Source organism: Caenorhabditis elegans, chromosome III, assembly GCF_000002985.6.
Source record: "Caenorhabditis elegans chromosome III".
NCBI classification, from domain to species: Eukaryota; Metazoa; Nematoda; class Chromadorea; order Rhabditida; family Rhabditidae; genus Caenorhabditis; species Caenorhabditis elegans.
The window spans coordinates 8,331,995-8,358,581 of record NC_003281.10 but is presented as its reverse complement, the minus strand read 5'-3'; the positions used below and the strand labels follow the sequence as shown (position 1 = coordinate 8,358,581).

Sequence of the window (26,587 nt, the reverse complement as noted above, 5' to 3'; positions counted from 1 at the left end):
AGATGGTAGAAAGCAGGGAAAACAAGGAAAAGATTTTAAACATATTAACGGATACTTAATCAATGTTTTTGAACAGATTTGATGACAATTTTATTGTTTTTGGAGTGCAAAAAAGGTGATTACAAAAAGATTTCCAAAGAGACATTTCAAATGGCACTCTTTTCGTTGCGAGACCTGAGTGAGAGAGTGTGTGACTACGGTCAAGAGACGGAAATGGGGTAGATTTACGACCGAACAGCATTTACGAGACTTGCGGGACTTTCGAATTCTTAATTCGTTTTTTTCTCCTCAAATTTCGGTCTTTCGTCCAAATAACAATGGTAAAAAGGATTTTTGTGCAAGGATTGGATAGCTATACAACGGAATCGACAGTTAAAAAATATTTTGAACAATTTGGAACTTTATACGAGTGCATTCTACCTCCTCCTCCTAGATATTCGGTACAGAAACTCTTGTTCTGATAGAAAATGTCATTATTTTCATTTTATAGGTATTCGACAATGGACCAGACGAGGAGAAAATTTCAACACGATCATCGATTCGATATGAGCCTGTGGAAAATGATGATGTATTAGATGACGAGCTCGATGTCGAACGATACGATGTTGAAAAACACGGCGATTTTGAGAGTTACATGAGTACGTAAGTTCGAAAGCTTTTGAAAAAAGTAAAAATGCCGAGTTCCAGAAAAAATTGGAGAAGGTGAAGCATTTATCAAAGAGCCGAGAAAGACTAGCGCAGGCTACGCCTACATCACTTTCGTTGATTCGAACGGATATTCAAATTGCATGAAATCAGATATTCATGAAATCGATCGAGCCAAATGCACTGTTGAGCCAGCAAAAGATGAAAATGATAAGAAGTTGAAAGTAGAATCAAAACGACTTTTTGTTTCTTATTTTCCACTAGACAGATTAACTTCAAAAGAACTGAAAATGAATTTTGGAGCCTACGGAAAAATCACAGATGTAGAATTTGTCAGTGTAAGTTTTTAATTATTTGTATGTTTATTTCATGTTAATTTTTATTGTTGCAGGATTCAGAAGGGCCGCTTCACTTCTGCATTATAACTTTCGCAGACTCCAGATCTGTTGATGTTCTTCTAACCAAGTCAATATACATCAGGGTGAGAATATAGAATGCTTTCAAAAAAAGATGCGACTAATTCTTCAACAAACAATATCAGGCGTAGTCATCAGGACTTGATTGCAACCTCGTATTATAACGCGTTATGAAACATTTTTCAGGATGTTCTGATGTTCACCCGACGTGCTGTATTGAAGGAGTCCGTTAAAATAGCGGAACATAAGATAAAAGAGCAGGAACAACAAAACCTCGTGCAACTAGTAAGTTTTATAAAGTTTAAATAAATTATCTTGTAAAACGTGTTTTAAAATATTGCATTACATTTTCAGCCTCCAAATCACACTGCTTATCTAACGCCGTCACGTCCCGTAACTTCTGTACATGCCTCATCATCTGCTTCATCAAATCACTATGATCCATCTGCAGCAGCAGGATATGCACCACTATATCATCAACCACCAGAATCAGATCCATTGTCTCAATGTGGCTATGGACCGAGAAAATGGTAGCTGTGATGATCAAACAAAACTCATATATCTCAAATTACGGTTTCACTTAATTCGAAGTTTACGAACATTGATTTTAAAAAATAAAATTGATTTATCTTCGAAGTTTCATTCTCTCGTAACTTCCTTTATTCTCTACTAGTGAGCGCAGTGAGCGAATGTTCTGTGAGTGTTTGAAGAGGCCGTCCGTTGTCCCTCTGACCGAGAATAAAACATTATACAAAATGAAGAGAACACAGGGAACCACGGATGTATCTCTGTGTCTCTTCACGATGCCAATACATTCCTTGTATCCCTTCGAATTTCTTTCTCCAACTCTTTCTACCACCCAATACTAAAGTCTTCCCTCGTCTCTTTTCCCGCCAAACGAATGAATGTTGTGAGTGTGTCTCTCCTCTCGTTTCACTCTTTTTCAATGAAGCTTTTGCACCGACCATCCTCTAGGTCCCACCACGAAAATCTACTGAACACAATACTCCCACCTGCAGTGTCTTTTCTCTCTTATCGTTCTTTTTCGCATCCGAATCGGTCTCCCCCGCCTTCCTTCACCATCTGCCGTATCGTGTCGTATTGGCCATTACTCATTGTCAATTTGATGACCATATTTGGTTTGAGTCTCCTTATTTGCCCTCGGATATCCTCATCTTGTTTAGTTTGTGTATTTATCTATGAAATTTATTTAAAACCGCATTTATCCATATGTTATTGCATAATATTGAAGCTAATATTCATTCCGAAAAGTTAAGAGACAAGTATCGTGGAGAAATGTTAGTTTTTGGATTTGCGATTTCAGTTTCACTTTGTCTTTCTTGTCACTCAGTAAACCCGTTCAGAATATACCCAGATTTAAACCAAATTAAAACCGTACAAGCCTATATTATGAAAAATTCTAATTTTGGGCAGATGTAAACCAAGATTGTCTAGATCCAAACTTAATTTGCATAGATTGCAAGTTTGAGTAGATGTAAACTGAATTTGTGTAGGTTTGTGTATTTCCAAATCGATTTTGTGTAGATCCAAACCAAATTTGTGCAGATAAATTCACAATATAGGCTTGTACGGTTTTAATTTGGTTTAAATCTGGGTATATTATGAACGGGTTTACTGAGCACTGCTGGATGGTGTTAATTTTATAGTATAAAATTTTGAAAATGTACGAGATTTTGCAAGTTGTTTTTAATTTTTAATTCTCGCGCATATACATAAAATGTCAAATATAAATAAGTAATTAAATAAGCATTGCTGAAAAAAAAAAGAAAACTGAAATTAAAAATTAATCTGACCGAAAATACGATAGGCAAACGTACGTAATTCGAAAAACCCAAGATTTCACGACAAATTGCCAACTAAAACATTTTTCCGCGCGGGAAAAACTTTTATTGTTTCCAGAAGTTTCCTGTTGTTTTGAAGCTATTATTTCAATTATAAAACATTTTCCGAACTCATTTTTCGAACAATTTAACCAAAAATGCATAAATTTGTGAAATTTGTGTGTGCCACGTTTGATCGACGCCAGTCTTTTTCTATTTCTCTATTTTCTGTGTGAAAATTTTGAATATTCAGTACAAACGTTGCAGTTTTTGTTATTTTGTTATCATTCCGTTGTCTATCCATAATCTATGAGCCTTTAGTTTATTTTTTGTCAAAGCCGCCCAATCAAACAAAACTCGCAGCTTCTGTGCATCGCGCACGAGACGAGTGATGAAATATTCCGAAATTTCGCAATGTTTTGCCGTTTCCTCCTTTCTCTATTTCTCTTGCATCTCGTCATCTTTTCTTGTTCTCTACTCAGCATATTGATTATACTTATTGCAGGCATTGTAAGGAGAAGCCGGGTAATTAATACGATAGGCGCCGTTACAAACCGCCAACTGGTGATCATTATTCTCTGAAAATGGAGCCGCGGACAGACGGAGCAGAATGCGGTGTCCAGGTATTAATTTTCCCCGCCTAGATTTTCCAATTTCATATTGTTTTCAGGTATTTTGTCGTATTCGGCCGCTCAATAAGACCGAGGAGAAGAATGCGGACCGTTTCCTGCCCAAATTCCCTTCCGAGGACAGTATATCGCTTGGGGTGAGTAATACAAAGGGGTCATAGGGAACAATTATGTCAACAGGGACGGGAAGCACGGGGGATGCAGGTGTGTCAATTCTCTCACATGACACATTCATCTGTTTGAAAAGTACACGAAAAGTGCAAAGTTGAATATATATATATATATCGATTGATTTGTTGGAATTTTTCAGGGAAAAGTATACGTGTTCGATAAAGTGTTCAAGCCGAACACCACGCAAGAGCAAGTGTACAAAGGAGCCGCTTATCACATCGTACAGGATGTATTATCCGGTTATAATGGAACAGTTTTTGCATATGGACAAACATCTTCCGGAAAAACACATACAATGGAGGTAGGAATTATGAAAACCTTGATAATTACGTAGAATGCGACAAAGACAATCAAGTTGTAATATCAACAGTGCAAATCTTTACTGATTAATGAAAAGAAAAGTTTGAGAACTAATTTTCAGCAGTTATTTCCGAAATCGAATGCCCGAAAGATTTTTGATAATTTTTACGTTTAAAATATTCGGCGCTCGATGAAATTAACAATATAATTTAATTATTTTCATATTTTTTACAGGGAGTAATCGGTGATAATGGCTTGTCGGGAATCATTCCACGTATCGTTGCTGACATCTTTAACCACATTTATAGTATGGACGAGAATCTTCAATTTCACATCAAAGTGTCCTATTATGAAATTTACAACGAGAAGATTCGAGATTTATTAGACCCCGAGAAGGTCAATTTGTCCATTCATGAAGATAAAAATCGAGTGCCATACGTGAAGGGAGCCACCGAACGGTTTGTTGGAGGACCCGATGAGGTTCTTCAGGCAATCGAAGATGGAAAATCCAACAGAATGGTTGCAGTTACGAGTGAGTAAACTTAAAATTAAACAAATTAACATGTGAACGAAATTTCAGACATGAACGAACATTCTTCTCGATCTCATTCCGTCTTCTTGATTACTGTGAAACAAGAACATCAGACAACAAAGAAACAGCTCACCGGAAAGCTTTATCTTGTTGATTTGGCTGGTTCTGAGAAAGTGAGCAAAACTGGAGCTCAAGGAACAGTTTTAGAAGAAGCCAAAAACATCAACAAGTCACTTACTGCACTCGGAATAGTTATTTCAGCATTGGCTGAAGGAACTGTGAGTTGTTTAAATTATGACCTTCTTAAAACGAATATTTATTTCAGAAATCTCATGTTCCATATCGTGATTCCAAACTGACTCGTATTCTTCAAGAATCTCTAGGAGGAAATTCCCGTACTACAGTTATTATTTGTGCTTCTCCGTCACATTTCAACGAAGCTGAAACTAAATCCACACTTTTGTTCGGAGCACGTGCGAAGACTATCAAGAATGTTGTACAAATCAACGAAGAGCTCACAGCAGAAGAATGGAAACGGCGATATGAGAAAGAAAAAGAGAAGAATACTCGATTGGCCGCCCTTCTCCAGGCAGCGGCTTTGGAACTTTCACGCTGGCGTGCTGGAGAATCAGTGTCTGAGGTTGAATGGGTCAATCTATCAGATTCTGCTCAAATGGCTGTGTCGGAAGTTTCTGGTGGGTCGACTCCACTCATGGAACGTTCGATTGCTCCAGCTCCTCCAATGCTAACTTCTACAACTGGCCCGATCACTGACGAAGAGAAGAAGAAGTACGAAGAGGAACGTGTCAAACTGTATCAGCAACTCGACGAGAAAGATGATGAGATTCAAAAAGTTTCGCAAGAGCTTGAGAAGCTTAGACAACAAGTTCTTCTCCAAGAAGAAGCTTTGGGAACTATGCGTGAAAACGAGGAGCTGATCCGTGAAGAGAACAACCGATTCCAAAAAGAAGCTGAAGACAAGCAGCAAGAAGGAAAGGAAATGATGACAGCTCTGGAAGAGATTGCTGTCAACTTGGATGTTCGACAAGCAGAATGCGAAAAATTGAAGAGAGAGTTGGAAGTTGTTCAAGAAGATAACCAGAGTTTGGAAGATCGAATGAACCAAGCAACATCACTCCTCAATGCTCATCTTGACGAATGTGGTCCAAAAATCCGTCATTTCAAAGAAGGAATCTACAATGTTATTCGTGAATTCAACATTGCTGACATTGCCTCTCAAAATGATCAACTTCCTGATCACGATCTTCTGAACCATGTCAGAATCGGAGTTTCAAAACTCTTCTCAGAATACTCTGCTGCGAAAGAGAGCAGTACAGCTGCCGAGCATGATGCTGAAGCGAAACTTGCAGCTGATGTTGCTCGTGTTGAATCTGGTCAAGACGCGGGTAGAATGAAACAATTGCTGGTGAAGGATCAGGCGGCAAAGGAGATCAAGCCACTAACAGATCGTGTCAATATGGAGCTTACAACGTTGAAGAATTTGAAAAAGGAGTTCATGAGAGTACTTGTTGCTCGATGCCAAGCCAATCAAGACACCGAGGGAGAAGATTCTCTCAGTGGACCAGCTCAAAAGCAACGAATTCAGTTCTTGGAGAACAATTTGGACAAGTTGACGAAGGTTCACAAGCAGGTTTGTCGTTTTTATTCTCATTTTGATTATCTTAAAACTTGAATTTTCAGCTTGTTCGCGACAATGCCGATTTGCGCGTTGAACTGCCAAAGATGGAAGCTCGTCTTCGTGGTCGTGAAGATCGCATCAAAATATTAGAAACTGCTCTTCGTGATTCGAAGCAACGTAGTCAAGCAGAACGAAAGAAGTATCAACAAGAAGTTGAACGAATCAAGGAAGCTGTTCGACAACGTAACATGCGACGAATGAATGCTCCACAAATTGTGAAGCCAATCCGTCCAGGACAAGTGTATACGTCTCCGTCAGCAGGAATGTCACAAGGAGCTCCAAATGGCTCAAACGGTGTGTTTAGTCAGACATCTACACCTTCAACATCTCGCAATCAGATACCATCAAAAATGACTATTTCACAGTTGATTGCAGAAATTTAAGATTTTTTTAAAAATTCTTTAGTGCTCATGTAATTTTTCACAAGTAATTATACTATGAATTAGAATTAGAGTGAGTGTTTCTTTTTCTTCCTACCGTATTATCAAATTTAACAGTCTTTTGTCCGTCCATTTTTCACTAATCAAAGTTTTTCAGCATAATGTCTCCCAACAACAACATCAACTCATCGTCTTCTTTGATCCAATCAATACACTGAAGACTGACATTCAAATGCTTCTCTATCTCTCTTCTTTTCCCGGCTTTGTGATATACTTTCGATGGGCTTTTCTGTTTATTTTAAAATCTAGTAACTTATACAATTACGCGGCTTCTGGAAGTTTCAACAAAAATATCTTCATTTGGTTGGTTGTGTCTCCCCATTTCGTTCCTTGGCTTCTCGTCTTCCATGTAGAATACAAAACTTCAAAAGCTAAAAGTATTTAAAGCTTCCCTCCACCCCCACCCAAATTGCCTTTTTCCGCCTTTTTGTTCTAATAGTCTGTTTCTATACGATTTTCCTGTTTCAGTTTTACTAATCTGACACGAGGTTTTGTCTGGTTCTTCCCCCCGTCACCCACCAACACTCCTATGATTGTTTTTTGCATGCGTTTGAGTGTCTTTAAAGCTTGCTTGCTAAATCCCCCTATCATTCTTCATAAGAAATCAACTTGTTTCGTTTCTGCACAATTCGGCCCCCAAATCCCCGCACATCCCAATTGCGTAATTCATTTTTTTGTATCTTTTGCTCTTCCAGTAAATAAAATTATTATTTTTTCTGTTATTAAATAAACGTTTTGCTGTTTTTTAAACAAGATTTTACAATAACATACGAGCAAGAATAACCAACAAACGCATGAGCTTAACTGATTAGTGTTCTGGAGTGAGAATATCATTGAAAACTATGAGAAATAAGTTTAATGTAATTAAATATTTATTGATAGTTTTGTTTCCATTTTGGACCAACTAATTATTATTCAGTAACTTTCGAATATTATCAAGTTTCCTGTTGAACTTTGACTGTATAAAGTTTTTATTTTTTATTTTACAGATTTCTCTAGTCTAAAGGTTGTTCTCCATACCTTTCAATTTACTTCCTTTTTCTGAAAATTTTATTATTTTATAGTATAAATTAAGGTTAAATAACTTTCCCCCAAAATCAAAAATGGTCGCCTGGAGAGCTGCTGGACTCAACTACGTCCGTTATTCACAAATCGCCGCACAAGTCGTTCGTCAGTGCACCAAGGTTTGTTGGACCCTTAAATAACAATATATGCCCCTTTAAGTGGTACAGTAACCCGTTCCGTTAATTTTCTGTTTATCATTTTTCAAGTTATAACCTATAGGTTTCAATTAAGTAATATGTTTCTGAAAATTACCGGTAATTAATTACTGGGCTCCTAAAGGTTCACACATTTTTGTCCCACATCAAAGTATGAAAAATCGCAAAAATTATCAAAAATTACAGGGAGGCGCCAACGTGAAGAAGCCCCAAGCCACCTTGAAGACCACTGCTTGGGAGAATGGAAAGATGGTGTCCAAGTCTCAATAGATTCATTCGATAATTGATCATTTCCATTTGAGAAAAAAATAAACAAATAGGTTTCATCAAGTTCGGTGCAATATGCCATTTTCCGCATTTTTTATTGATTTGTGTGCAATAATAAACTCTTAGTTTTGTTTGAAAGCGTTTGAAAAAGTGAGAAAAAATGAGTATTGACCAGAATAATAAAAATCCGACAAAACAAACTCCCGGAACGGGGTCCTGGCACGTGAAAAAGTTTTCAGTTACCGTACCTCGTGTAGGTGCTGGTACGGTGGCTTACAAGTTTCGCTCGTGCTAGAACGCATGGCAGTGTTTAAAAATATTTCAAATGAAGAAGAAGTACAGTTGTTAAATTAATACAGAACTTCAGCCTCCATAAAAAATCGCGCCGAGTCCTGGAAAATGATTCATGCACCATTAAACTCTAAATTTAATGTAGTTGAATAATACAAATGACAAATGACAATATTTTCATTCGATCAAAGTTCACTTAGTCGATAAAAACGAAGCAGGGAGACGACGGACACCTGAAATAATACATTAAAAACTAGATATTCCAATTTTAAGTGTAACCTTCAACTTTCGAATTTGCCCATAATTCACGAGCAGTTCTTCCATCGCTGTTGGTATGGTAAAAAGCGAAATAGTGATTCTTTGAGATTGCATCTTTCTTGTCTTGATTCTGATACCAAATCACAATTGAAACTGTTTCACTCGGCTTTACAAATCCCAGTGGAGGTTGGACACGAAAAATATCTGCAGACGTGCAACGAACTTTGTACGAAACAGTTACAGCCGTTGGATTGTGCAACTTCAAGTTTACTGATATTGGTTTTCGATCTTCTGTGCACTTGAATTCAACCTACAATTAGATTGAGTCTTATTCAGGAATTTATAGGAATGAACACAAAGCTATTCAAGAACTGTTGAAAATGTGTTTTTAAAGTTCGTTCTTGATTTACGCCTGCCTACATGCCTGTTAGCCGCTTGCTTTCTGCACTTGCAAACGGCTGCTTTGATGTGCTCGATCCTCGATTGCGATATGTGAATGATTCTTACTGAGGCATCATGCGCACATCGTGAATTAACTGTGTATTTTGACAGTAGGCGAAAGTAGGCAAATGGCAGGTATATGTCGCCTCGAATGTAGACTCAGTAACTTACTTTGTCAGATTAATGGCCAATTTGAAAATCGGTTCACCGGGTTTATTCATCAATGTAGTTGATCCAGCATCAACAAAATTTTCTTGATTTGGTGGAAGAACCGTCATACCAACAGCAACCGGTGATTTTTTATCACCCATTTGTTAGTTCTGAAAACAGATTCAAATTCTGAAACGTTTGAAAAATCTTTGAAGATTACTTACCTCCAAGCTGCTATAAATGAGCAGAAAATAAAGTTGAAATAATTGAAATAAGAGTTTGACTGTCATATTTCCTCAACAATCAAACGTCAGATATAAAAACTGAACCTTCACGTTTTATTTTGTAAAATGAAATAAGCGTTTAGTTTTAAAATTGCAATACGCGGGATTTTTACAGAGGGAACGAGTGTAGGCATGCCACAGTCATTTGTCGCCTGTTAGGCAGGCAAGCTGTTTCAATCTATACCCTGGAATACTGAATTCTTCTAATTTTACAGTTTTATAAAACTTTTTTATTGGCAGAAGATGCCTTCAGTTATTGAAGCAATAAAAGTTCATAGATCATATACGTTCAATATTAAGAAAAAGTAAATAAAACATTTTGTATTTGTTTTTTGATATAAAGTGTATTTTCTAGCACTGAAACTTTCAAAACTAGTTTCCTCAAAAAAAGATCTTCAGGTTTTTGGACCACTTGAAGTACTGTACCTCTAGACTTTGATTTTAATTTAATTTAATTTATTACGATAGTAAGATATCGTGAGGTAGAAAAAAAAACACACATTAATAGATACAAACCATCACAAGTGGTTACATAAATAAATTACATAAATAAAACGAAACAAAAATAAAAAAGAGATGAGAAGAAAATAATGGCTACATTGGAGAAGAAGCAAAAAACACAAATATCGATGTATAAAAGGCAAGAATAAATGATGGATAGAAGTGAGGATAAGGTAACATTAGATTAGTGTTGCTTCATTGTGGGTAGTGTTCTGTTGACAAAAAAGTGAATCCTAAGTTTAGATTTATCTGTACTCCAGATATATTTCTTTTTAGAACGAGTGTGGGTCTCTTGTTGCTCAAAGAACTCAGATGTTTTTAAGTCTACTTTACCAGTATTCATTCTGATTACTTGGATTCTGTCAATTATTTTACGTCTCGTGCTTAAGGTTTGGAGGTCGAATAGTTCGTCACGTTCCATGGCAGTTTTGTAATCTTTATCAGTTGGATTAATATATCTTTTGTTGATTCTACTATAAAGGCGCCTAGTGAATGCGTTTTGTACAGACTCTATTGCTTTCTCATCCGATTTTTTTGTCGGAGAAGACACTACTGTTCCATATTCTAACCTTTGATGAATATAATTATTATTATTTCTATTGGCTTACTCATTTCAATAATATTTATTCTGAACACAGTAGGGGTACTTACACCCCAATGGATAGTATTTTCAAAAGAAATGACTTTTGGAGTTTTAAATGGCTCAAGCTCAATTGGAATTGTTCCATATAGAACTGATTTTGTAGTAGGTTGAGAGTTTCCTAGGAATCTTCAAAAATTCAAAACTTTTCAGAGTCAATTTCCTTGGTATGGAGTTGCAAGTGTACTTATGTTTATATCAATTGGATTTTTAATAATTATTTTCCCAGTTTATGGTATTGTTAGGTACGTTTGGAAACTATTTTTTGGTACTCTCAACAATTTTAAAATCAAAATATAACTTTTTGCCTGAAAAAGTTAAATTTTCCACTGGCTCACCTCCAAAAGTTATTGAAAATACATAAGAATAATTATATTTTTCAGTGTCAAAATCTACAAAAGTGGTTTTCCAATATCACTACAAAAATGGATTAATATAATTGCAGCAATTTCACTGTTAATTTTTTGTTTTATTTTTATATCCGTTATTTTAATAGGATCGGATCTTCAAATGATGAATCAATTGCTGACTCCAACTTCATTTCGTCTTGGTTATTCTGCATGGCTTTCTGTTTCTTCAGCTGTTTTACTAATTCCTGTGATGATCCCTTCTTTCTACTTTTCATATAAAAAGATTCGGCATTTTCAAAAATTTAATAACGATTTGTAAGACGTTTTTTGTTTATATAAACATTTCAATGTGCATACAGTATATTTTCTAGTTTCTGACCCAATACTTCACTTTGAAAGGTAACATCTCGGTAATTTTGAAGATATCAATAAAGAAATAAAAATTACAAAACGATTTGGCACTGTAGAAAAAGTTGTGAATTAAAATAATGTCTCTTATCAAACTTTGTTTTATAGAGTTTGATCATTTTGATCTTTTAGTTCATCTATGTGGATAGAATATATTTACTTTGCAATTTTTATTATGCTAAAATTGTGCAGTTGTTTTAAATATGAAACTAAACAAAGGATTGATAAAAATTGGAATAAAAGGCAAAAAAATAAAACGCATTTGATTTCAGATGTTAGCTTTGAAAATAGTTCTCGGAGCTCTCTTGGCTCTTTCTTTTGTTTTGAATGCTGTTGGAGTATTCACAAATGAATGGGTTACATCTAAATATCCACTAACAGTTGATGCTGAGTTTCAAAATATGAAATCACTTGGCATTATCCCATACAGAACTGAAGTCACGGTAAGTTTGAAAAAGAAACACGGTCTCCTAAAGACTGTTTGAACTCCCACCGAAATGAAAACATGGAACCAATCAGCACGCTTGGTACAGCTCACTTCCTCTGATTGGATGAAAGATGGGCGGAAATAGGTTCTGATTGGTCTGAAGATTTTATTATTAAAAAATGAATTTTTAAAGATTATTACGAATGCAGTCGAATTTTTCAAAGAATGTGTGTATTCACTTTCGCCAAATTGAATTATTTCAGACTATGTTTCCTTGGTTCGGAGTCGCTGAAATTCTAATGATCCTGACATTTGTCCTGTTTCTTCTGACTATCCCTCTGTATGGATTGTTAAGGTTTGTTGTTTCACTAGTTTTTCAGGTAGCATTTGTTTTCTAAGATAAGGGTAATAATGAAATAGACACATTAGTAGGCATGAGGCAGACTTTAAGAACGGCAGCAGGTGTTCATAGGTTAGATGCCTAGGAAGGTAAGAGGTAGTAAAGCGGACGTAATAAAACAGGTTAGAATCTACAATCTGATGAGCAAGCAGAACCTAGAGTAAACTTAAAGTAGGCATGTATGTAGATAGGCATGAGATAGGCGTAAGATAGGTACGTGAGTTGGTGCACAAAAAAAATATATTTTCCCATAAAAATTGGTAATCAGAGGCAAATTCGGAGTCCCAGGTTATTTCCAAATATTTCAGTTTTAAAGCACGTAAAGATGATCTACAACCAGCAATACGAGCAGGATTCGGTGCACTATCGGCAATGTCACTCACAATTTTCTTATTTACCATAATTTCAGTTATTTTAATTGCTGTGAATCTAGTCGGTTTAAATAGTATTCTTTTCAAACTTTCTCCGGAATCACTTTCTCTTGGATATTCGGCTTGGCTGTGCGTAGTCTCATCCATTCTGATGATTGGTGTTTTTGGAGCTTCTGCTTTTATGTCTTACAGTTTTTATTGAATAGTATATTTTTCCGATATAGAATACAAAATTGAATCTTGATTTCTGTGGGTTTAAATTTTAAATAAACATTGAAAGAAAAAAATTGAAATCACGGATAACTGTGTGAACTTTCATAAAATAATTAATTGGATATTATCAGAATACAGTTCTTATCCCGTACCTATAATCTAAAATAAACTGCAACCATTTGAGGTCTGACAGGCCGCAAACCTCCATACAAAATAAGTTTCATTTTATGATTCACATTTCATGGAACTCATTTCAAGTGAGGAAGAAATTGTGAATGAAGAGTTGCTTATCAAACACAGTTCGATCATATTTTATCTCATTCTTTCACACATTTGAATAGAGTAAACCATTAGTTTTTTACAATGCCATAACCGTGAAATTCCCAAACATTTTGTAGTAAACAATGATTTGATAAAAATTGAAATAAAAAGCATTGAAGAAAGAGCAAAAGCCGCCTGATTCCAAATGTTACCTTTGGACAAACTTGTGCTCTTCATCGGAGCTCTTCTATCGGTTTCTTTTGTTCTGAATACCGTTGGAGTTTTTACTTCTGGATGGGTTACATCTACTTATTCAATTGAATTTGACTATGATGTTAAATCATCCCTCGGAATTATTCCTTATAGAACTGAAATTACGGTAAGATTTTTTCAGCTATAGCTGTTCTTGCATAAAAGTCAAAATATATTTATATATATGTACCAGCCGCTGACCGCGCCTACGGCGCGGGCAACGACTGGCACCATTAAACGTATTTGACACACATACCTTCGATCACTCAAAAAATTTCTCATCATGAAAAAAACTTGAAACACTTAAAACGCGGTTTACTGGCACTGCTACATGTATGTATTTTTCTACGACATGCATGTTTCAAAAATTCACAGACAGTATGAAAACTTTCTGTTACTTTTTGACCAAGACAGTAACCTTACAATACCACTACAGTACCTTGACATTATCCTCCACCGACTCCTAACCCAATACCTCTTTTTTTCCAGACTTTTCCCAATTTTTCTAGAAAGTTCTGGAACATTCCAGACTTTTCCCAATTTTTCTAGAAAGTTCTGGAACATTCCAGACTTTTCCCAATTTTTCTAGAAAGTTCTGGAACATTCCAGACTTTTCCCAATTTTTCTAGAAAGTTTTGGAACATTCCAGAATTTTCCCAATTTTTCTAGAAAGTTCTGGAACATTCCAGACTTTTCTCAATTTTTCTAGAAAGTTCTGGAACATTCCAGACTTTTCCCAATTTTTCTAGAAAGTTCTGGAACATTCCAGACTTTTCCCAATTTTTCTAGAAAGTTCTGGAACATTCCAGAATTTTCCCTAAATTTGAAAAAGGAGTTCATGAGAGTACTTGTTGCTCGATGCCAAGCCAATCAAGACACCGAGGGAGAAGATTCTCTCAGTGGACCAGCTCAAAAGCAACGAATTCAGTTCTTGGAGAACAATTTGGACAAGTTGACGAAGGTTCACAAGCAGGTTTGTCGTTTTTATTCTCATTTTGATTATCTTAAAACTTGAATTTTCAGCTTGTTCGCGACAATGCCGATTTGCGCGTTGAACTGCCAAAGATGGAAGCTCGTCTTCGTGGTCGTGAAGATCGCATCAAAATATTAGAAACTGCTCTTCGTGATTCGAAGCAACGTAGTCAAGCAGAACGAAAGAAGTATCAACAAGAAGTTGAACGAATCAAGGAAGCTGTTCGACAACGTAACATGCGACGAATGAATGCTCCACAAATTGTGAAGCCAATCCGTCCAGGACAAGTGTATACGTCTCCGTCAGCAGGAATGTCACAAGGAGCTCCAAATGGCTCAAACGGTGTGTTTAGTCAGACATCTACACCTTCAACATCTCGCAATCAGATACCATCAAAAATGACTATTTCACAGTTGATTGCAGAAATTTAAGATTTTTTAAAAAATTCTTTAGTGCTCATGTAATTTTTCACAAGTAATTATACTATGAATTAGAATTAGAGTGAGTGTTTCTTTTTCTTCCTACCGTATTATCAAATTTAACAGTCTTTTGTCCGTCCATTTTTCACTAATCAAAGTTTTTCAGCATAATGTCTCCCAACAACAACATCAACTCATCGTCTTCTTTGATCCAATCAATACACTGAAGACTGACATTCAAATGCTTCTCTATCTCTCTTCTTTTCCCGGCTTTGTGATATACTTTCGATGGGCTTTTCTGTTTATTTTAAAATCTAGTAACTTATACAATTACGCGGCTTCTGGAAGTTTCAACAAAAATATCTTCATTTGGTTGGTTGTGTCTCCCCATTTCGTTCCTTGGCTTCTCGTCTTCCATGTAGAATACAAAACTTCAAAAGCTAAAAGTATTTAAAGCTTCCCTCCACCCCCACCCAAATTGCCTTTTTCCGCCTTTTTGTTCTAATAGTCTGTTTCTATACGATTTTCCTGTTTCAGTTTTACTAATCTGACACGAGGTTTTGTCTGGTTCTTCCCCCCGTCACCCACCAACACTCCTATGATTGTTTTTTGCATGCGTTTGAGTGTCTTTAAAGCTTGCTTGCTAAATCCCCCTATCATTCTTCATAAGAAATCAACTTGTTTCGTTTCTGCACAATTCGGCCCCCAAATCCCCGCACATCCCAATTGCGTAATTCATTTTTTTGTATCTTTTGCTCTTCCAGTAAATAAAATTATTATTTTTTCTGTTATTAAATAAACGTTTTGCTGTTTTTTAAACAAGATTTTACAATAACATACGAGCAAGAATAACCAACAAACGCATGAGCTTAACTGATTAGTGTTCTGGAGTGAGAATATCATTGAAAACTATGAGAAATAAGTTTAATGTAATTAAATATTTATTGATAGTTTTGTTTCCATTTTGGACCAACTAATTATTATTCAGTAACTTTCGAATATTATCAAGTTTCCTGTTGAACTTTGACTGTATAAAGTTTTTATTTTTTATTTTACAGATTTCTCTAGTCTAAAGGTTGTTCTCCATACCTTTCAATTTACTTCCTTTTTCTGAAAATTTTATTATTTTATAGTATAAATTAAGGTTAAATAACTTTCCCCCAAAATCAAAAATGGTCGCCTGGAGAGCTGCTGGACTCAACTACGTCCGTTATTCACAAATCGCCGCACAAGTCGTTCGTCAGTGCACCAAGGTTTGTTGGACCCTTAAATAACAATATATGCCCCTTTAAGTGGTACAGTAACCCGTTCCGTTAATTTTCTGTTTATCATTTTTCAAGTTATAACCTATAGGTTTCAATTAAGTAATATGTTTCTGAAAATTACCGGTAATTAATTACTGGGCTCCTAAAGGTTCACACATTTTTGTCCCACATCAAAGTATGAAAAATCGCAAAAATTATCAAAAATTACAGGGAGGCGCCAACGTGAAGAAGCCCCAAGCCACCTTGAAGACCACTGCTTGGGAGAATGGAAAGATGGTGTCCAAGTCTCAATAGATTCATTCGATAATTGATCATTTCCATTTGAGAAAAAAATAAACAAATAGGTTTCATCAAGTTCGGTGCAATATGCCATTTTCCGCATTTTTTATTGATTTGTGTGCAATAATAAACTCTTAGTTTTGTTTGAAAGCGTTTGAAAAAGTGAGAAAAAATGAGTATTGACCAGAATAATAAAAATCCGACAAAACAAACTCCCGGAACGGGGTCCTGGCACGTGAAAAAGTTTTCAGTTACCGTACCTCGTGTAGGTGCTGGTACGGTGGCTTACAAGTTTCGCTCGTGCTAGAACGCATGGCAGTGTTTAAAAATATTTCAAATGAAGAAGAAGTACAGTTGTTAAATTAATACAGAACTTCAGCCTCCATAAAAAATCGCGCCGAGTCCTGGAAAATGATTCATGCACCATTAAACTCTAAATTTAATGTAGTTGAATAATACAAATGACAAATGACAATATTTTCATTCGATCAAAGTTCACTTAGTCGATAAAAACGAAGCAGGGAGACGACGGACACCTGAAATAATACATTAAAAACTAGATATTCCAATTTTAAGTGTAACCTTCAACTTTCGAATTTGCCCATAATTCACGAGCAGTTCTTCCATCGCTGTTGGTATGGTAAAAAGCGAAATAGTGATTCTTTGAGATTGCATCTTTCTTGTCTTGATTCTGATACCAAATCACAATTGAAACTGTTTCACTCGGCTTTACAAATCCCAGTGGAGGTTGGACACGAAAAATATCTGCAGACGTGCAACGAACTTTGTACGAAACAGTTACAGCCGTTGGATTGTGCAACTTCAAGTTTACTGATATTGGTTTTCGATCTTCTGTGCACTTGAATTCAACCTACAATTAGATTGAGTCTTATTCAGGAATTTATAGGAATGAACACAAAGCTATTCAAGAACTGTTGAAAATGTGTTTTTAAAGTTCGTTCTTGATTTACGCCTGCCTACATGCCTGTTAGCCGCTTGCTTTCTGCACTTGCAAACGGCTGCTTTGATGTGCTCGATCCTCGATTGCGATATGTGAATGATTCTTACTGAGGCATCATGCGCACATCGTGAATTAACTGTGTATTTTGACAGTAGGCGAAAGTAGGCAAATGGCAGGTATATGTCGCCTCGAATGTAGACTCAGTAACTTACTTTGTCAGATTAATGGCCAATTTGAAAATCGGTTCACCGGGTTTATTCATCAATGTAGTTGATCCAGCATCAACAAAATTTTCTTGATTTGGTGGAAGAACCGTCATACCAACAGCAACCGGTGATTTTTTATCACCCATTTGTTAGTTCTGAAAACAGATTCAAATTCTGAAACGTTTGAAAAATCTTTGAAGATTACTTACCTCCAAGCTGCTATAAATGAGCAGAAAATAAAGTTGAAATAATTGAAATAAGAGTTTGACTGTCATATTTCCTCAACAATCAAACGTCAGATATAAAAACTGAACCTTCACGTTTTATTTTGTAAAATGAAATAAGCGTTTAGTTTTAAAATTGCAATACGCGGGATTTTTACAGAGGGAACGAGTGTAGGCATGCCACAGTCATTTGTCGCCTGTTAGGCAGGCAAGCTGTTTCAATCTATACCCTGGAATACTGAATTCTTCTAATTTTACAGTTTTATAAAACTTTTTTATTGGCAGAAGATGCCTTCAGTTATTGAAGCAATAAAAGTTCATAGATCATATACGTTCAATATTAAGAAAAAGTAAATAAAACATTTTGTATTTGTTTTTTGATATAAAGTGTATTTTCTAGCACTGAAACTTTCAAAACTAGTTTCCTCAAAAAAAGATCTTCAGGTTTTTGGACCACTTGAAGTACTGTACCTCTAGACTTTGATTTTAATTTAATTTAATTTATTACGATAGTAAGATATCGTGAGGTAGAAAAAAAAACACACATTAATAGATACAAACCATCACAAGTGGTTACATAAATAAATTACATAAATAAAACGAAACAAAAATAAAAAAGAGATGAGAAGAAAATAATGGCTACATTGGAGAAGAAGCAAAAAACACAAATATCGATGTATAAAAGGCAAGAATAAATGATGGATAGAAGTGAGGATAAGGTAACATTAGATTAGTGTTGCTTCATTGTGGGTAGTGTTCTGTTGACAAAAAAGTGAATCCTAAGTTTAGATTTATCTGTACTCCAGATATATTTCTTTTTAGAACGAGTGTGGGTCTCTTGTTGCTCAAAGAACTCAGATGTTTTTAAGTCTACTTTACCAGTATTCATTCTGATTACTTGGATTCTGTCAATTATTTTACGTCTCGTGCTTAAGGTTTGGAGGTCGAATAGTTCGTCACGTTCCATGGCAGTTTTGTAATCTTTATCAGTTGGATTAATATATCTTTTGTTGATTCTACTATAAAGGCGCCTAGTGAATGCGTTTTGTACAGACTCTATTGCTTTCTCATCCGATTTTTTTGTCGGAGAAGACACTACTGTTCCATATTCTAACCTTTGATGAATATAATTATTATTATTTCTATTGGCTTACTCATTTCAATAATATTTATTCTGAACACAGTAGGGGTACTTACACCCCAATGGATAGTATTTTCAAAAGAAATGACTTTTGGAGTTTTAAATGGCTCAAGCTCAATTGGAATTGTTCCATATAGAACTGATTTTGTAGTAGGTTGAGAGTTTCCTAGGAATCTTCAAAAATTCAAAACTTTTCAGAGTCAATTTCCTTGGTATGGAGTTGCAAGTGTACTTATGTTTATATCAATTGGATTTTTAATAATTATTTTCCCAGTTTATGGTATTGTTAGGTACGTTTGGAAACTATTTTTTGGTACTCTCAACAATTTTAAAATCAAAATATAACTTTTTGCCTGAAAAAGTTAAATTTTCCACTGGCTCACCTCCAAAAGTTATTGAAAATACATAAGAATAATTATATTTTTCAGTGTCAAAATCTACAAAAGTGGTTTTCCAATATCACTACAAAAATGGATTAATATAATTGCAGCAATTTCACTGTTAATTTTTTGTTTTATTTTTATATCCGTTATTTTAATAGGATCGGATCTTCAAATGATGAATCAATTGCTGACTCCAACTTCATTTCGTCTTGGTTATTCTGCATGGCTTTCTGTTTCTTCAGCTGTTTTACTAATTCCTGTGATGATCCCTTCTTTCTACTTTTCATATAAAAAGATTCGGCATTTTCAAAAATTTAATAACGATTTGTAAGACGTTTTTTGTTTATATAAACATTTCAATGTGCATACAGTATATTTTCTAGTTTCTGACCCAATACTTCACTTTGAAAGGTAACATCTCGGTAATTTTGAAGATATCAATAAAGAAATAAAAATTACAAAACGATTTGGCACTGTAGAAAAAGTTGTGAATTAAAATAATGTCTCTTATCAAACTTTGTTTTATAGAGTTTGATCATTTTGATCTTTTAGTTCATCTATGTGGATAGAATATATTTACTTTGCAATTTTTATTATGCTAAAATTGTGCAGTTGTTTTAAATATGAAACTAAACAAAGGATTGATAAAAATTGGAATAAAAGGCAAAAAAATAAAACGCATTTGATTTCAGATGTTAGCTTTGAAAATAGTTCTCGGAGCTCTCTTGGCTCTTTCTTTTGTTTTGAATGCTGTTGGAGTATTCACAAATGAATGGGTTACATCTAAATATCCACTAACAGTTGATGCTGAGTTTCAAAATATGAAATCACTTGGCATTATCCCATACAGAACTGAAGTCACGGTAAGTTTGAAAAAGAAACACGGTCTCCTAAAGACTGTTTGAACTCCCACCGAAATGAAAACATGGAACCAATCAGCACGCTTGGTACAGCTCACTTCCTCTGATTGGATGAAAGATGGGCGGAAATAGGTTCTGATTGGTCTGAAGATTTTATTATTAAAAAATGAATTTTTAAAGATTATTACGAATGCAGTCGAATTTTTCAAAGAATGTGTGTATTCACTTTCGCCAAATTGAATTATTTCAGACTATGTTTCCTTGGTTCGGAGTCGCTGAAATTCTAATGATCCTGACATTTGTCCTGTTTCTTCTGACTATCCCTCTGTATGGATTGTTAAGGTTTGTTGTTTCACTAGTTTTTCAGGTAGCATTTGTTTTCTAAGATAAGGGTAATAATGAAATAGACACATTAGTAGGCATGAGGCAGACTTTAAGAACGGCAGCAGGTGTTCATAGGTTAGATGCCTAGGAAGGTAAGAGGTAGTAAAGCGGACGTAATAAAACAGGTTAGAATCTACAATCTGATGAGCAAGCAGAACCTAGAGTAAACTTAAAGTAGGCATGTATGTAGATAGGCATGAGATAGGCGTAAGATAGGTACGTGAGTTGGTGCACAAAAAAAATATATTTTCCCATAAAAATTGGTAATCAGAGGCAAATTCGGAGTCCCAGGTTATTTCCAAATATTTCAGTTTTAAAGCACGTAAAGATGATCTACAACCAGCAATACGAGCAGGATTCGGTGCACTATCGGCAATGTCACTCACAATTTTCTTATTTACCATAATTTCAGTTATTTTAATTGCTGTGAATCTAGTCGGTTTAAATAGTATTCTTTTCAAACTTTCTCCGGAATCACTTTCTCTTGGATATTCGGCTTGGCTGTGCGTAGTCTCATCCATTCTGATGATTGGTGTTTTTGGAGCTTCTGCTTTTATGTCTTACAGTTTTTATTGAATAGTATATTTTTCCGATATAGAATACAAAATTGAATCTTGATTTCTGTGGGTTTAAATTTTAAATAAACATTGAAAGAAAAAAATTGAAATCACGGATAACTGTGTGAACTTTCATAAAATAATTAATTGGATATTATCAGAATACAGTTCTTATCCCGTACCTATAATCTAAAATAAACTGCAACCATTTGAGGTCTGACAGGCCGCAAACCTCCATACAAAATAAGTTTCATTTTATGATTCACATTTCATGGAACTCATTTCAAGTGAGGAAGAAATTGTGAATGAAGAGTTGCTTATCAAACACAGTTCGATCATATTTTATCTCATTCTTTCACACATTTGAATAGAGTAAACCATTAGTTTTTTACAATGCCATAACCGTGAAATTCCCAAACATTTTGTAGTAAACAATGATTTGATAAAAATTGAAATAAAAAGCATTGAAGAAAGAGCAAAAGCCGCCTGATTCCAAATGTTACCTTTGGACAAACTTGTGCTCTTCATCGGAGCTCTTCTATCGGTTTCTTTTGTTCTGAATACCGTTGGAGTTTTTACTTCTGGATGGGTTACATCTACTTATTCAATTGAATTTGACTATGATGTTAAATCATCCCTCGGAATTATTCCTTATAGAACTGAAATTACGGTAAGATTTTTTCAGCTATAGCTGTTCTTGCATAAAAGTCAAAATATATTTATATATATGTACCAGCCGCTGACCGCGCCTACGGCGCGGGCAACGACTGGCACCATTAAACGTATTTGACACACATACCTTCGATCACTCAAAAAATTTCTCATCATGAAAAAAACTTGAAACACTTAAAACGCGGTTTACTGGCACTGTTACATGTATGTATTTTTCTACGACATGCATGTTTCAAAAATTCACAGACAGTATGAAAACTTTCTGTTACTTTTTGACCAAGACAGTAACCTTACAATACCACTACAGTACCTTGACATTATCCTCCACCGACTCCTAACCCAATACCTCTTTTTTTCCAGACTTTTCCCAATTTTTCTAGAAAGTTCTGGAACATTCCAGACTTTTCCCAATTTTTCTAGAAAGTTCTGGAACATTCCAGAATTTTCCCTAAATTTGAAAAAGGAGTTCATGAGAGTACTTGTTGCTCGATGCCAAGCCAATCAAGACACCGAGGGAGAAGATTCCCGCAAAAATATTTTTCACAGAAAATTTAAATTTCCCGCCAAAATATTTTTTCAGAAAATTTAAATTTCCCGCCAAAATATTTTTCACAGAAAATTTAAATTTCCCTCCAAAATATTTTTCACAGAAAATTTAAATTTCCCGCCAAAATATTTTTCACAGAAAATTTAAATTTCCCTCCAAAATATTTTTCACAGAAAATTTAAATTTCCCGCCAAAATTTGGTCTCACCACGATGGGTCTTACCACGATGGGTCTTACCACGGTGCGTCTCACCACGACGGGTCTCCCCACGGTGGGTTTCACCACGGTGGGTCTCGCCACGATGGGTCTCGCCACGATGGGTCTCACCACGGTGGGTCTCGCCACGATGGGTCTCGCCACGATGGGTCTCGCCACGATGGGTCTCGCCACGATGGGTCTCGCCACGATGGGTCTCGCCACGATGGGTCTCACCACGATGGGTCTCACCACGATGGGTCTCACCACGATGGGTCTCACCACGATGGGTCTCACCACGATGGGTCTCGCCACGATGGGTCTCACCACGATGGGTCTCACCACGATGGGTCTCGCCACGATGGGTCTCGCCACGATGGGTCTCGCCACGATGGGTCTCGCCACGATGGATCTCACCACGGTGGGTCTCGCCACGATGGGTCTCACCACGATGGGTCTCACCACGATGGGTCTCGCCACGATGGGTCTCGCCACGATGGGTCTCGCCACGATGGGTATCGCCACGATGGATCTCACCACGAAGGATGACAGACCCCGCCCACAATTCTCAGTGACTTTGGGTGTGACGTCACAGACTACAAAGTCTACATAGACTACAAACTATGGAACAAACGGAATTATTTTTTATATATAAGTAATGATCATACTTTAATGCATGTTCTGGCATTTTATTACGCGTTGTTTCGTTGATTGAGATGGTTTTTTGGCCAATGGGGACGCAAATATGATACAATTTTGCGTCCCATTGGCCAAAAAACCATACCATCTCAATCAACGAAACAACGCGTAATAAAATGCCACAACATGCATTAAAGTATGATAATTAAATAAAAATTAAGTTCCAACCGCTGCGACACCGATAAGTTGCCAAAATTTGAGATTTTAGCTAAAAATAGACCGTTTTTTCCAAAACTTTGTGCGGCCATAACTTTTTTTTGAAAATTTTTCAGAACGTCTCATTACAAAATTCGGTAGTTTTGGACCATTTTGGGTCTAAAAAAGCAAAGTCTCAAATTTCGGTACCCCACCTTTAACTTTCACACAAATTCAGAATTTTTCAGAATAAAAACCCACTACGTGGCTACGTGGCTACGTGGCTACGTGCCTACGTGGCTACGTGCCTACGTGGCTACGTGCCTACGTGGCTACGTGCCTACGTGCCTGTGTGCCTACGTGCCTACGTGCCTACGTGCCTACGTGCCTACGTGCCTACGTGCCTACGTGCCTACGTGGCTACGTGGCTACGTGCCTACGTGCCTGTGTGCCTACGTGCCTACGTGCCTACGTTCCTACGTGCCTACGTGCCTAGTGCCTACTTGCCAATTATTATATATAAATTTTGTAAATGTGAGAAATTAAAATACAAAAGAATTGAAACAAAATATATATTCACGTTGACGTGACCTACGTCCCTATTTTGCAATCCACAACTATTTCCACGTCATTTCACAGTCTATTTCATTCAGCTCTCGATAGCTCTTTCTTACTACGTTTTCATTTTCTCAATTTTAAAGCGAGTTTCAGAACCTAATTAAATGTATTTTTTAAAATATTTATTTTCAGATGAGCGAAGGAAAATCTCTCGCCGACGCTTTGATTGAGGTTCGTCTTGATCCAGATCGACCAATTATAGAAGTTCCCGAGCGAGTCTGGTGAGTTTCAGCTATTTTTTTATGTAATATATATATATTTTTCCAGGATTGGTGCCATCAATGGATTCCGAGGAGAAGAACGAAGATACGCCATGGTGGATGCTCTGCTTGCACTTCCTGGAAGTCATTCGCTCTACATGATGGCTTGTCGTATGGAAAAGCTTCGCGAAAAAACTTTCCAATTACTTTCTGGTATTTTTGCAGGTTCTTCTTTATCGAAAGAATTATGAATGCCGATAAATTTGTGGAAACCACGATCTCAGACTTTATGAGACTCAATTCTTCAAGAGACTTTGAGTATTTCGTCTCCATTGCTAAACAGCTCTATTCCAGAGGATGCCGTGATTATTACACTGAGGTAATCATAAAAATTTTATCCTCTTGAGAAATAATTCGATTTTCAGGCATTTCTTACGCATCTCAAAACGATCTTCCCAATAACCGAAGAAAATGCAGAAAAGTGGTTGAAGTACGGCGAGATGCTGGGTACTGTCGGTGAGAAGGATTTTCGAACGGACATTTTTGAGCAAATGATGAAGGATTTCGTTGACTCAAACAAACTCAGTCAGATTGCTGCCAAATTCCACGGATTTGTTGAGTCAGTGGATGATTGGAATCTTCTTGCCGAATGTCTTTTCTCCCGTGTGAGAGCTCTTGAGCATAAGATTGTAAGTTTTTCAGGAATCTATGTTGGGTTCTTGAAATGCAACTTCTTTCAGAATCTCACTGCCTCTGCTCCAATGGCTACTGACCCGAGTGAGAGTTCCTGCTAAATAATTTAAATTATTTTTCTTTGAGATCTCTTCTTGTTTTTATAAAATAGCCGCATTTTATGTAATTGATTTAAGTATTTTTGCAATAAACAATTTGTATTCATTTATTCCGTTTATTCAATTTCAATAAAGTTTTACTGATTGGGGATTAAATTGAATTTTGAAGTATTAACAGAAAACTAGAATAATATTTGCAAGGAATGTCAAATTGCAACTCAATGTCCAAATCCGAATCCAGTTCCACGTCCCATATGAGTTGTTTCTCTAGCAATTGCATATTGTTTCTCGAGATCGTTTAGCATTTTATCTTGGCGATTCTTTTCATCTGACAATCTCGACGAATCATCCTATAAATGTTAAATAATTCAATTTATATGGTAAAATAAGATATTTCTCACCGTTGGTTTCGGTGCATTCTTGACGCCCATCAAACGCATGAATTTGTTGGCTTTTGATGAATCGACCCCAGTTGCTGCGATGGCTGATGACCATAATTTTTCGTTTTTTCCTCCAGTTGCAGGTTCAGAAGATGACGAGGCGGTGTCAGTGGTGTTCTGAAAAAAAAAAGGTTTTAATGTGCAGAAAATAACGCAGTTGTACCGAGGAAGATGATTCTCCAGCCACTTTTTTGTTTCCCCAGAGAGCTTTTCGTTGAGCAGCAATCTCTTCAGCAGAGAGACGATTTCTGTAATTTCAATTTTTAATTTAAAACAGATTTACATCAACCATATTTACTTGTCATCTCTTCTTTGAAAGTCGTTTCTCCGATCATTCCGATCGTTTCGATCCGTTTTCCAGCTACCGTCGCCTCTTCTATCATCTCGCCGATCATTTCTTCCGTAATCACGTCTTCTCTCTTGATCGCGATCGTCGTGACGTCTCGATTCATTCTGAAAAAGAGGTTTAGAAGAATTTAAAGCTAAAATTTAGCTTTAAAAACTAGATATGCCACTAGATGAATTTGGGTGAAAACCTGAAAATTTAAATTTTTCTCGAGTTTCTCCAGTACTTTTCTCACCTTTCTACCAATGTGGTGTGCACCTTGTTTCAGACTCCGGATCACATCGGCAAACAAAACTAAATTCGTTAAGATATTAGTTTCAGTTTGCAACGATTTCAAGTCATTTATTGTTTTAATTTCAGTTTACACTTTCTAATTTGAACAAACTATTTTTTGAAACGATTTAAATTATCTAGTGAGTCTTATTGTTTCATTATATACCTTTTCTGGATGACGGTCTCGTTTAGGAGATCTCTCGCGTTCCTTGTGTGGAGAACGACTTCTGTCTCGTTTTTCCTTCTTCTTCTCCTTTTTCTCGTCTTTTTGGCGTTTTGCTACACTGCTGGAAAATGATTTTTTCGTTAACTTCGAAAGAAACAACGTACGTCTCAGTCTCTCCTTCGTCGTCACTGCTGCCGAATTTCGTATGTTTTCCCATTCTGAAAATCAATAATTTAGTGTTTTAAGGAAAACCACATCGTTACGGAGAACTGAGGGACGGGCAGGCTACAAAGACATGAAATATTTAATTTTTTTCAGTTTACTTTTTAGAATTTTATATAATACTTCTATAAGAGAAGGAATCTCCAGATCAGAAGCTGTAAAAAAAAGTTCTCTCAAATGTGTCGTGAGATTGTGTGTTTTGTCCGTAAGTGGTGTTTGCGTAC

The 26,587-nt window shown here is 36.1% G+C and overlaps 11 protein-coding genes and 2 pseudogenes across 14 annotated transcripts; 10 read left to right on the top strand and 3 right to left on the bottom strand.

The window, feature by feature from the left end:
• Window positions 1-254: 254 nt before the first annotated feature.
• Window positions 255-1,695, top strand: R05D3.8 (Putative RNA-binding protein R05D3.8). Its single transcript, NM_066442.7, has 6 exons — window positions 255-440; window positions 491-638; window positions 688-983; window positions 1,037-1,126; window positions 1,248-1,346; window positions 1,416-1,695. The coding sequence occupies exons 1-6, from the start codon at window positions 318-320 to the stop codon at window positions 1,593-1,595; spliced, it is 936 nt and encodes a 311-aa protein (NP_498843.3). The 5' UTR covers window positions 255-317; the 3' UTR covers window positions 1,596-1,695.
• A 1,712-nt stretch (window positions 1,696-3,407) lies between these two features.
• Window positions 3,408-7,418, top strand: unc-116 (Kinesin heavy chain). The gene is made up of 8 exons (NM_001382938.2): window positions 3,408-3,525; window positions 3,573-3,668; window positions 3,842-4,003; window positions 4,237-4,534; window positions 4,583-4,812; window positions 4,860-6,185; window positions 6,236-6,527; window positions 6,771-7,418. The coding sequence occupies exons 1-8, from the start codon at window positions 3,487-3,489 to the stop codon at window positions 6,773-6,775; spliced, it is 2,448 nt and encodes an 815-aa protein (NP_001370811.1). The 5' UTR covers window positions 3,408-3,486; the 3' UTR covers window positions 6,776-7,418.
• A 358-nt stretch (window positions 7,419-7,776) lies between these two features.
• On the top strand, window positions 7,777-8,163 carry R05D3.6 (Putative ATP synthase subunit epsilon, mitochondrial; the record flags this gene model as incomplete). The annotated part of the gene is made up of 2 exons (NM_001392153.1): window positions 7,777-7,857; window positions 8,080-8,163. The coding sequence occupies 2 exons, from the start codon at window positions 7,777-7,779 to the stop codon at window positions 8,161-8,163; spliced, it is 165 nt and encodes a 54-aa protein (NP_001380031.1).
• Window positions 8,164-8,641: 478 nt separating this feature from the next.
• On the bottom strand, window positions 8,642-9,461 carry R05D3.5 (annotated as a pseudogene). The gene is made up of 3 exons: window positions 9,322-9,461; window positions 8,731-9,019; window positions 8,642-8,684 (listed from the first exon to the last, which is right to left on the bottom strand). Coding segments are annotated over exons 1-3 (472 nt in total).
• Window positions 9,462-10,659: 1,198 nt separating this feature from the next.
• Window positions 10,660-11,394, top strand: clc-29 (Colicin V production protein; the record flags this gene model as incomplete). Its single annotated transcript, NM_001306706.1, has 3 exons — window positions 10,660-10,830; window positions 10,879-10,970; window positions 11,109-11,394. The coding sequence occupies 3 exons, from the start codon at window positions 10,660-10,662 to the stop codon at window positions 11,392-11,394; spliced, it is 549 nt and encodes a 182-aa protein (NP_001293635.1).
• Window positions 11,395-11,755: 361 nt separating this feature from the next.
• On the top strand, window positions 11,756-12,883 carry ZC262.10 (Cytochrome C biogenesis protein; the record flags this gene model as incomplete). Its single annotated transcript, NM_001306708.1, has 3 exons — window positions 11,756-11,926; window positions 12,174-12,265; window positions 12,619-12,883. The coding sequence occupies 3 exons, from the start codon at window positions 11,756-11,758 to the stop codon at window positions 12,881-12,883; spliced, it is 528 nt and encodes a 175-aa protein (NP_001293637.1).
• Window positions 12,884-14,245: 1,362 nt separating this feature from the next.
• ZC262.7 (Kinesin motor domain-containing protein) lies at window positions 14,246-14,811 on the top strand (the record flags this gene model as incomplete). Its single annotated transcript, NM_001306707.1, has 2 exons — window positions 14,246-14,380; window positions 14,431-14,811. The coding sequence occupies 2 exons, from the start codon at window positions 14,246-14,248 to the stop codon at window positions 14,809-14,811; spliced, it is 516 nt and encodes a 171-aa protein (NP_001293636.1).
• Window positions 14,812-15,971: 1,160 nt separating this feature from the next.
• Window positions 15,972-16,358, top strand: ZC262.5 (Putative ATP synthase subunit epsilon, mitochondrial; the record flags this gene model as incomplete). Its single annotated transcript, NM_066438.1, has 2 exons — window positions 15,972-16,052; window positions 16,275-16,358. The coding sequence occupies 2 exons, from the start codon at window positions 15,972-15,974 to the stop codon at window positions 16,356-16,358; spliced, it is 165 nt and encodes a 54-aa protein (NP_498839.1).
• Window positions 16,359-16,838: 480 nt separating this feature from the next.
• Window positions 16,839-17,785, bottom strand: ZC262.1 (annotated as a pseudogene). The gene is made up of 4 exons: window positions 17,720-17,785; window positions 17,517-17,665; window positions 16,926-17,214; window positions 16,839-16,879 (listed from the first exon to the last, which is right to left on the bottom strand). Coding segments are annotated over exons 1-4 (545 nt in total).
• Window positions 17,786-19,109: 1,324 nt separating this feature from the next.
• Window positions 19,110-19,589, top strand: clc-28 (Serpentine Receptor, class M; the record flags this gene model as incomplete). Its single annotated transcript, NM_001379829.1, has 2 exons — window positions 19,110-19,165; window positions 19,304-19,589. The coding sequence occupies 2 exons, from the start codon at window positions 19,110-19,112 to the stop codon at window positions 19,587-19,589; spliced, it is 342 nt and encodes a 113-aa protein (NP_001367750.1).
• A 361-nt stretch (window positions 19,590-19,950) lies between these two features.
• Window positions 19,951-21,078, top strand: clc-30 (Cytochrome C biogenesis protein; the record flags this gene model as incomplete). The annotated part of the gene is made up of 3 exons (NM_001129274.2): window positions 19,951-20,121; window positions 20,369-20,460; window positions 20,814-21,078. The coding sequence occupies 3 exons, from the start codon at window positions 19,951-19,953 to the stop codon at window positions 21,076-21,078; spliced, it is 528 nt and encodes a 175-aa protein (NP_001122746.2).
• Window positions 21,079-24,049: 2,971 nt separating this feature from the next.
• Window positions 24,050-25,062, top strand: ZC262.4 (uncharacterized protein). Its single transcript, NM_066436.5, has 5 exons — window positions 24,050-24,146; window positions 24,193-24,296; window positions 24,351-24,504; window positions 24,551-24,814; window positions 24,866-25,062. Exons 3-5 carry the CDS (start codon window positions 24,373-24,375, stop codon window positions 24,917-24,919), a joined length of 450 nt encoding a protein of 149 aa, NP_498837.2. The 5' UTR covers window positions 24,050-24,146; window positions 24,193-24,296; window positions 24,351-24,372; the 3' UTR covers window positions 24,920-25,062.
• On the bottom strand, window positions 25,008-26,520 carry ZC262.2. Of its 2 annotated transcripts, none has more exons than NM_066435.3 (7): window positions 26,405-26,520; window positions 26,306-26,359; window positions 26,142-26,262; window positions 25,655-25,809; window positions 25,520-25,604; window positions 25,318-25,473; window positions 25,008-25,266 (listed from the first exon to the last, which is right to left on the bottom strand). In NM_066435.3, exons 2-7 carry the CDS (start codon window positions 26,356-26,358, stop codon window positions 25,135-25,137), a joined length of 702 nt encoding a protein of 233 aa, NP_498836.1. In that variant the 5' UTR covers window position 26,359; window positions 26,405-26,520; the 3' UTR covers window positions 25,008-25,134. The 2 variants fall into 2 exon arrangements, with proteins under 2 accessions (NP_498836.1, NP_001431060.1); NM_001444092.1 differs by lacking the exon at window positions 26,405-26,520 and adding an exon at window positions 25,938-25,996 and having other exon boundaries at window positions 25,019-25,266; window positions 25,655-25,892.
• Window positions 26,521-26,587: the final 67 nt, after the last annotated feature.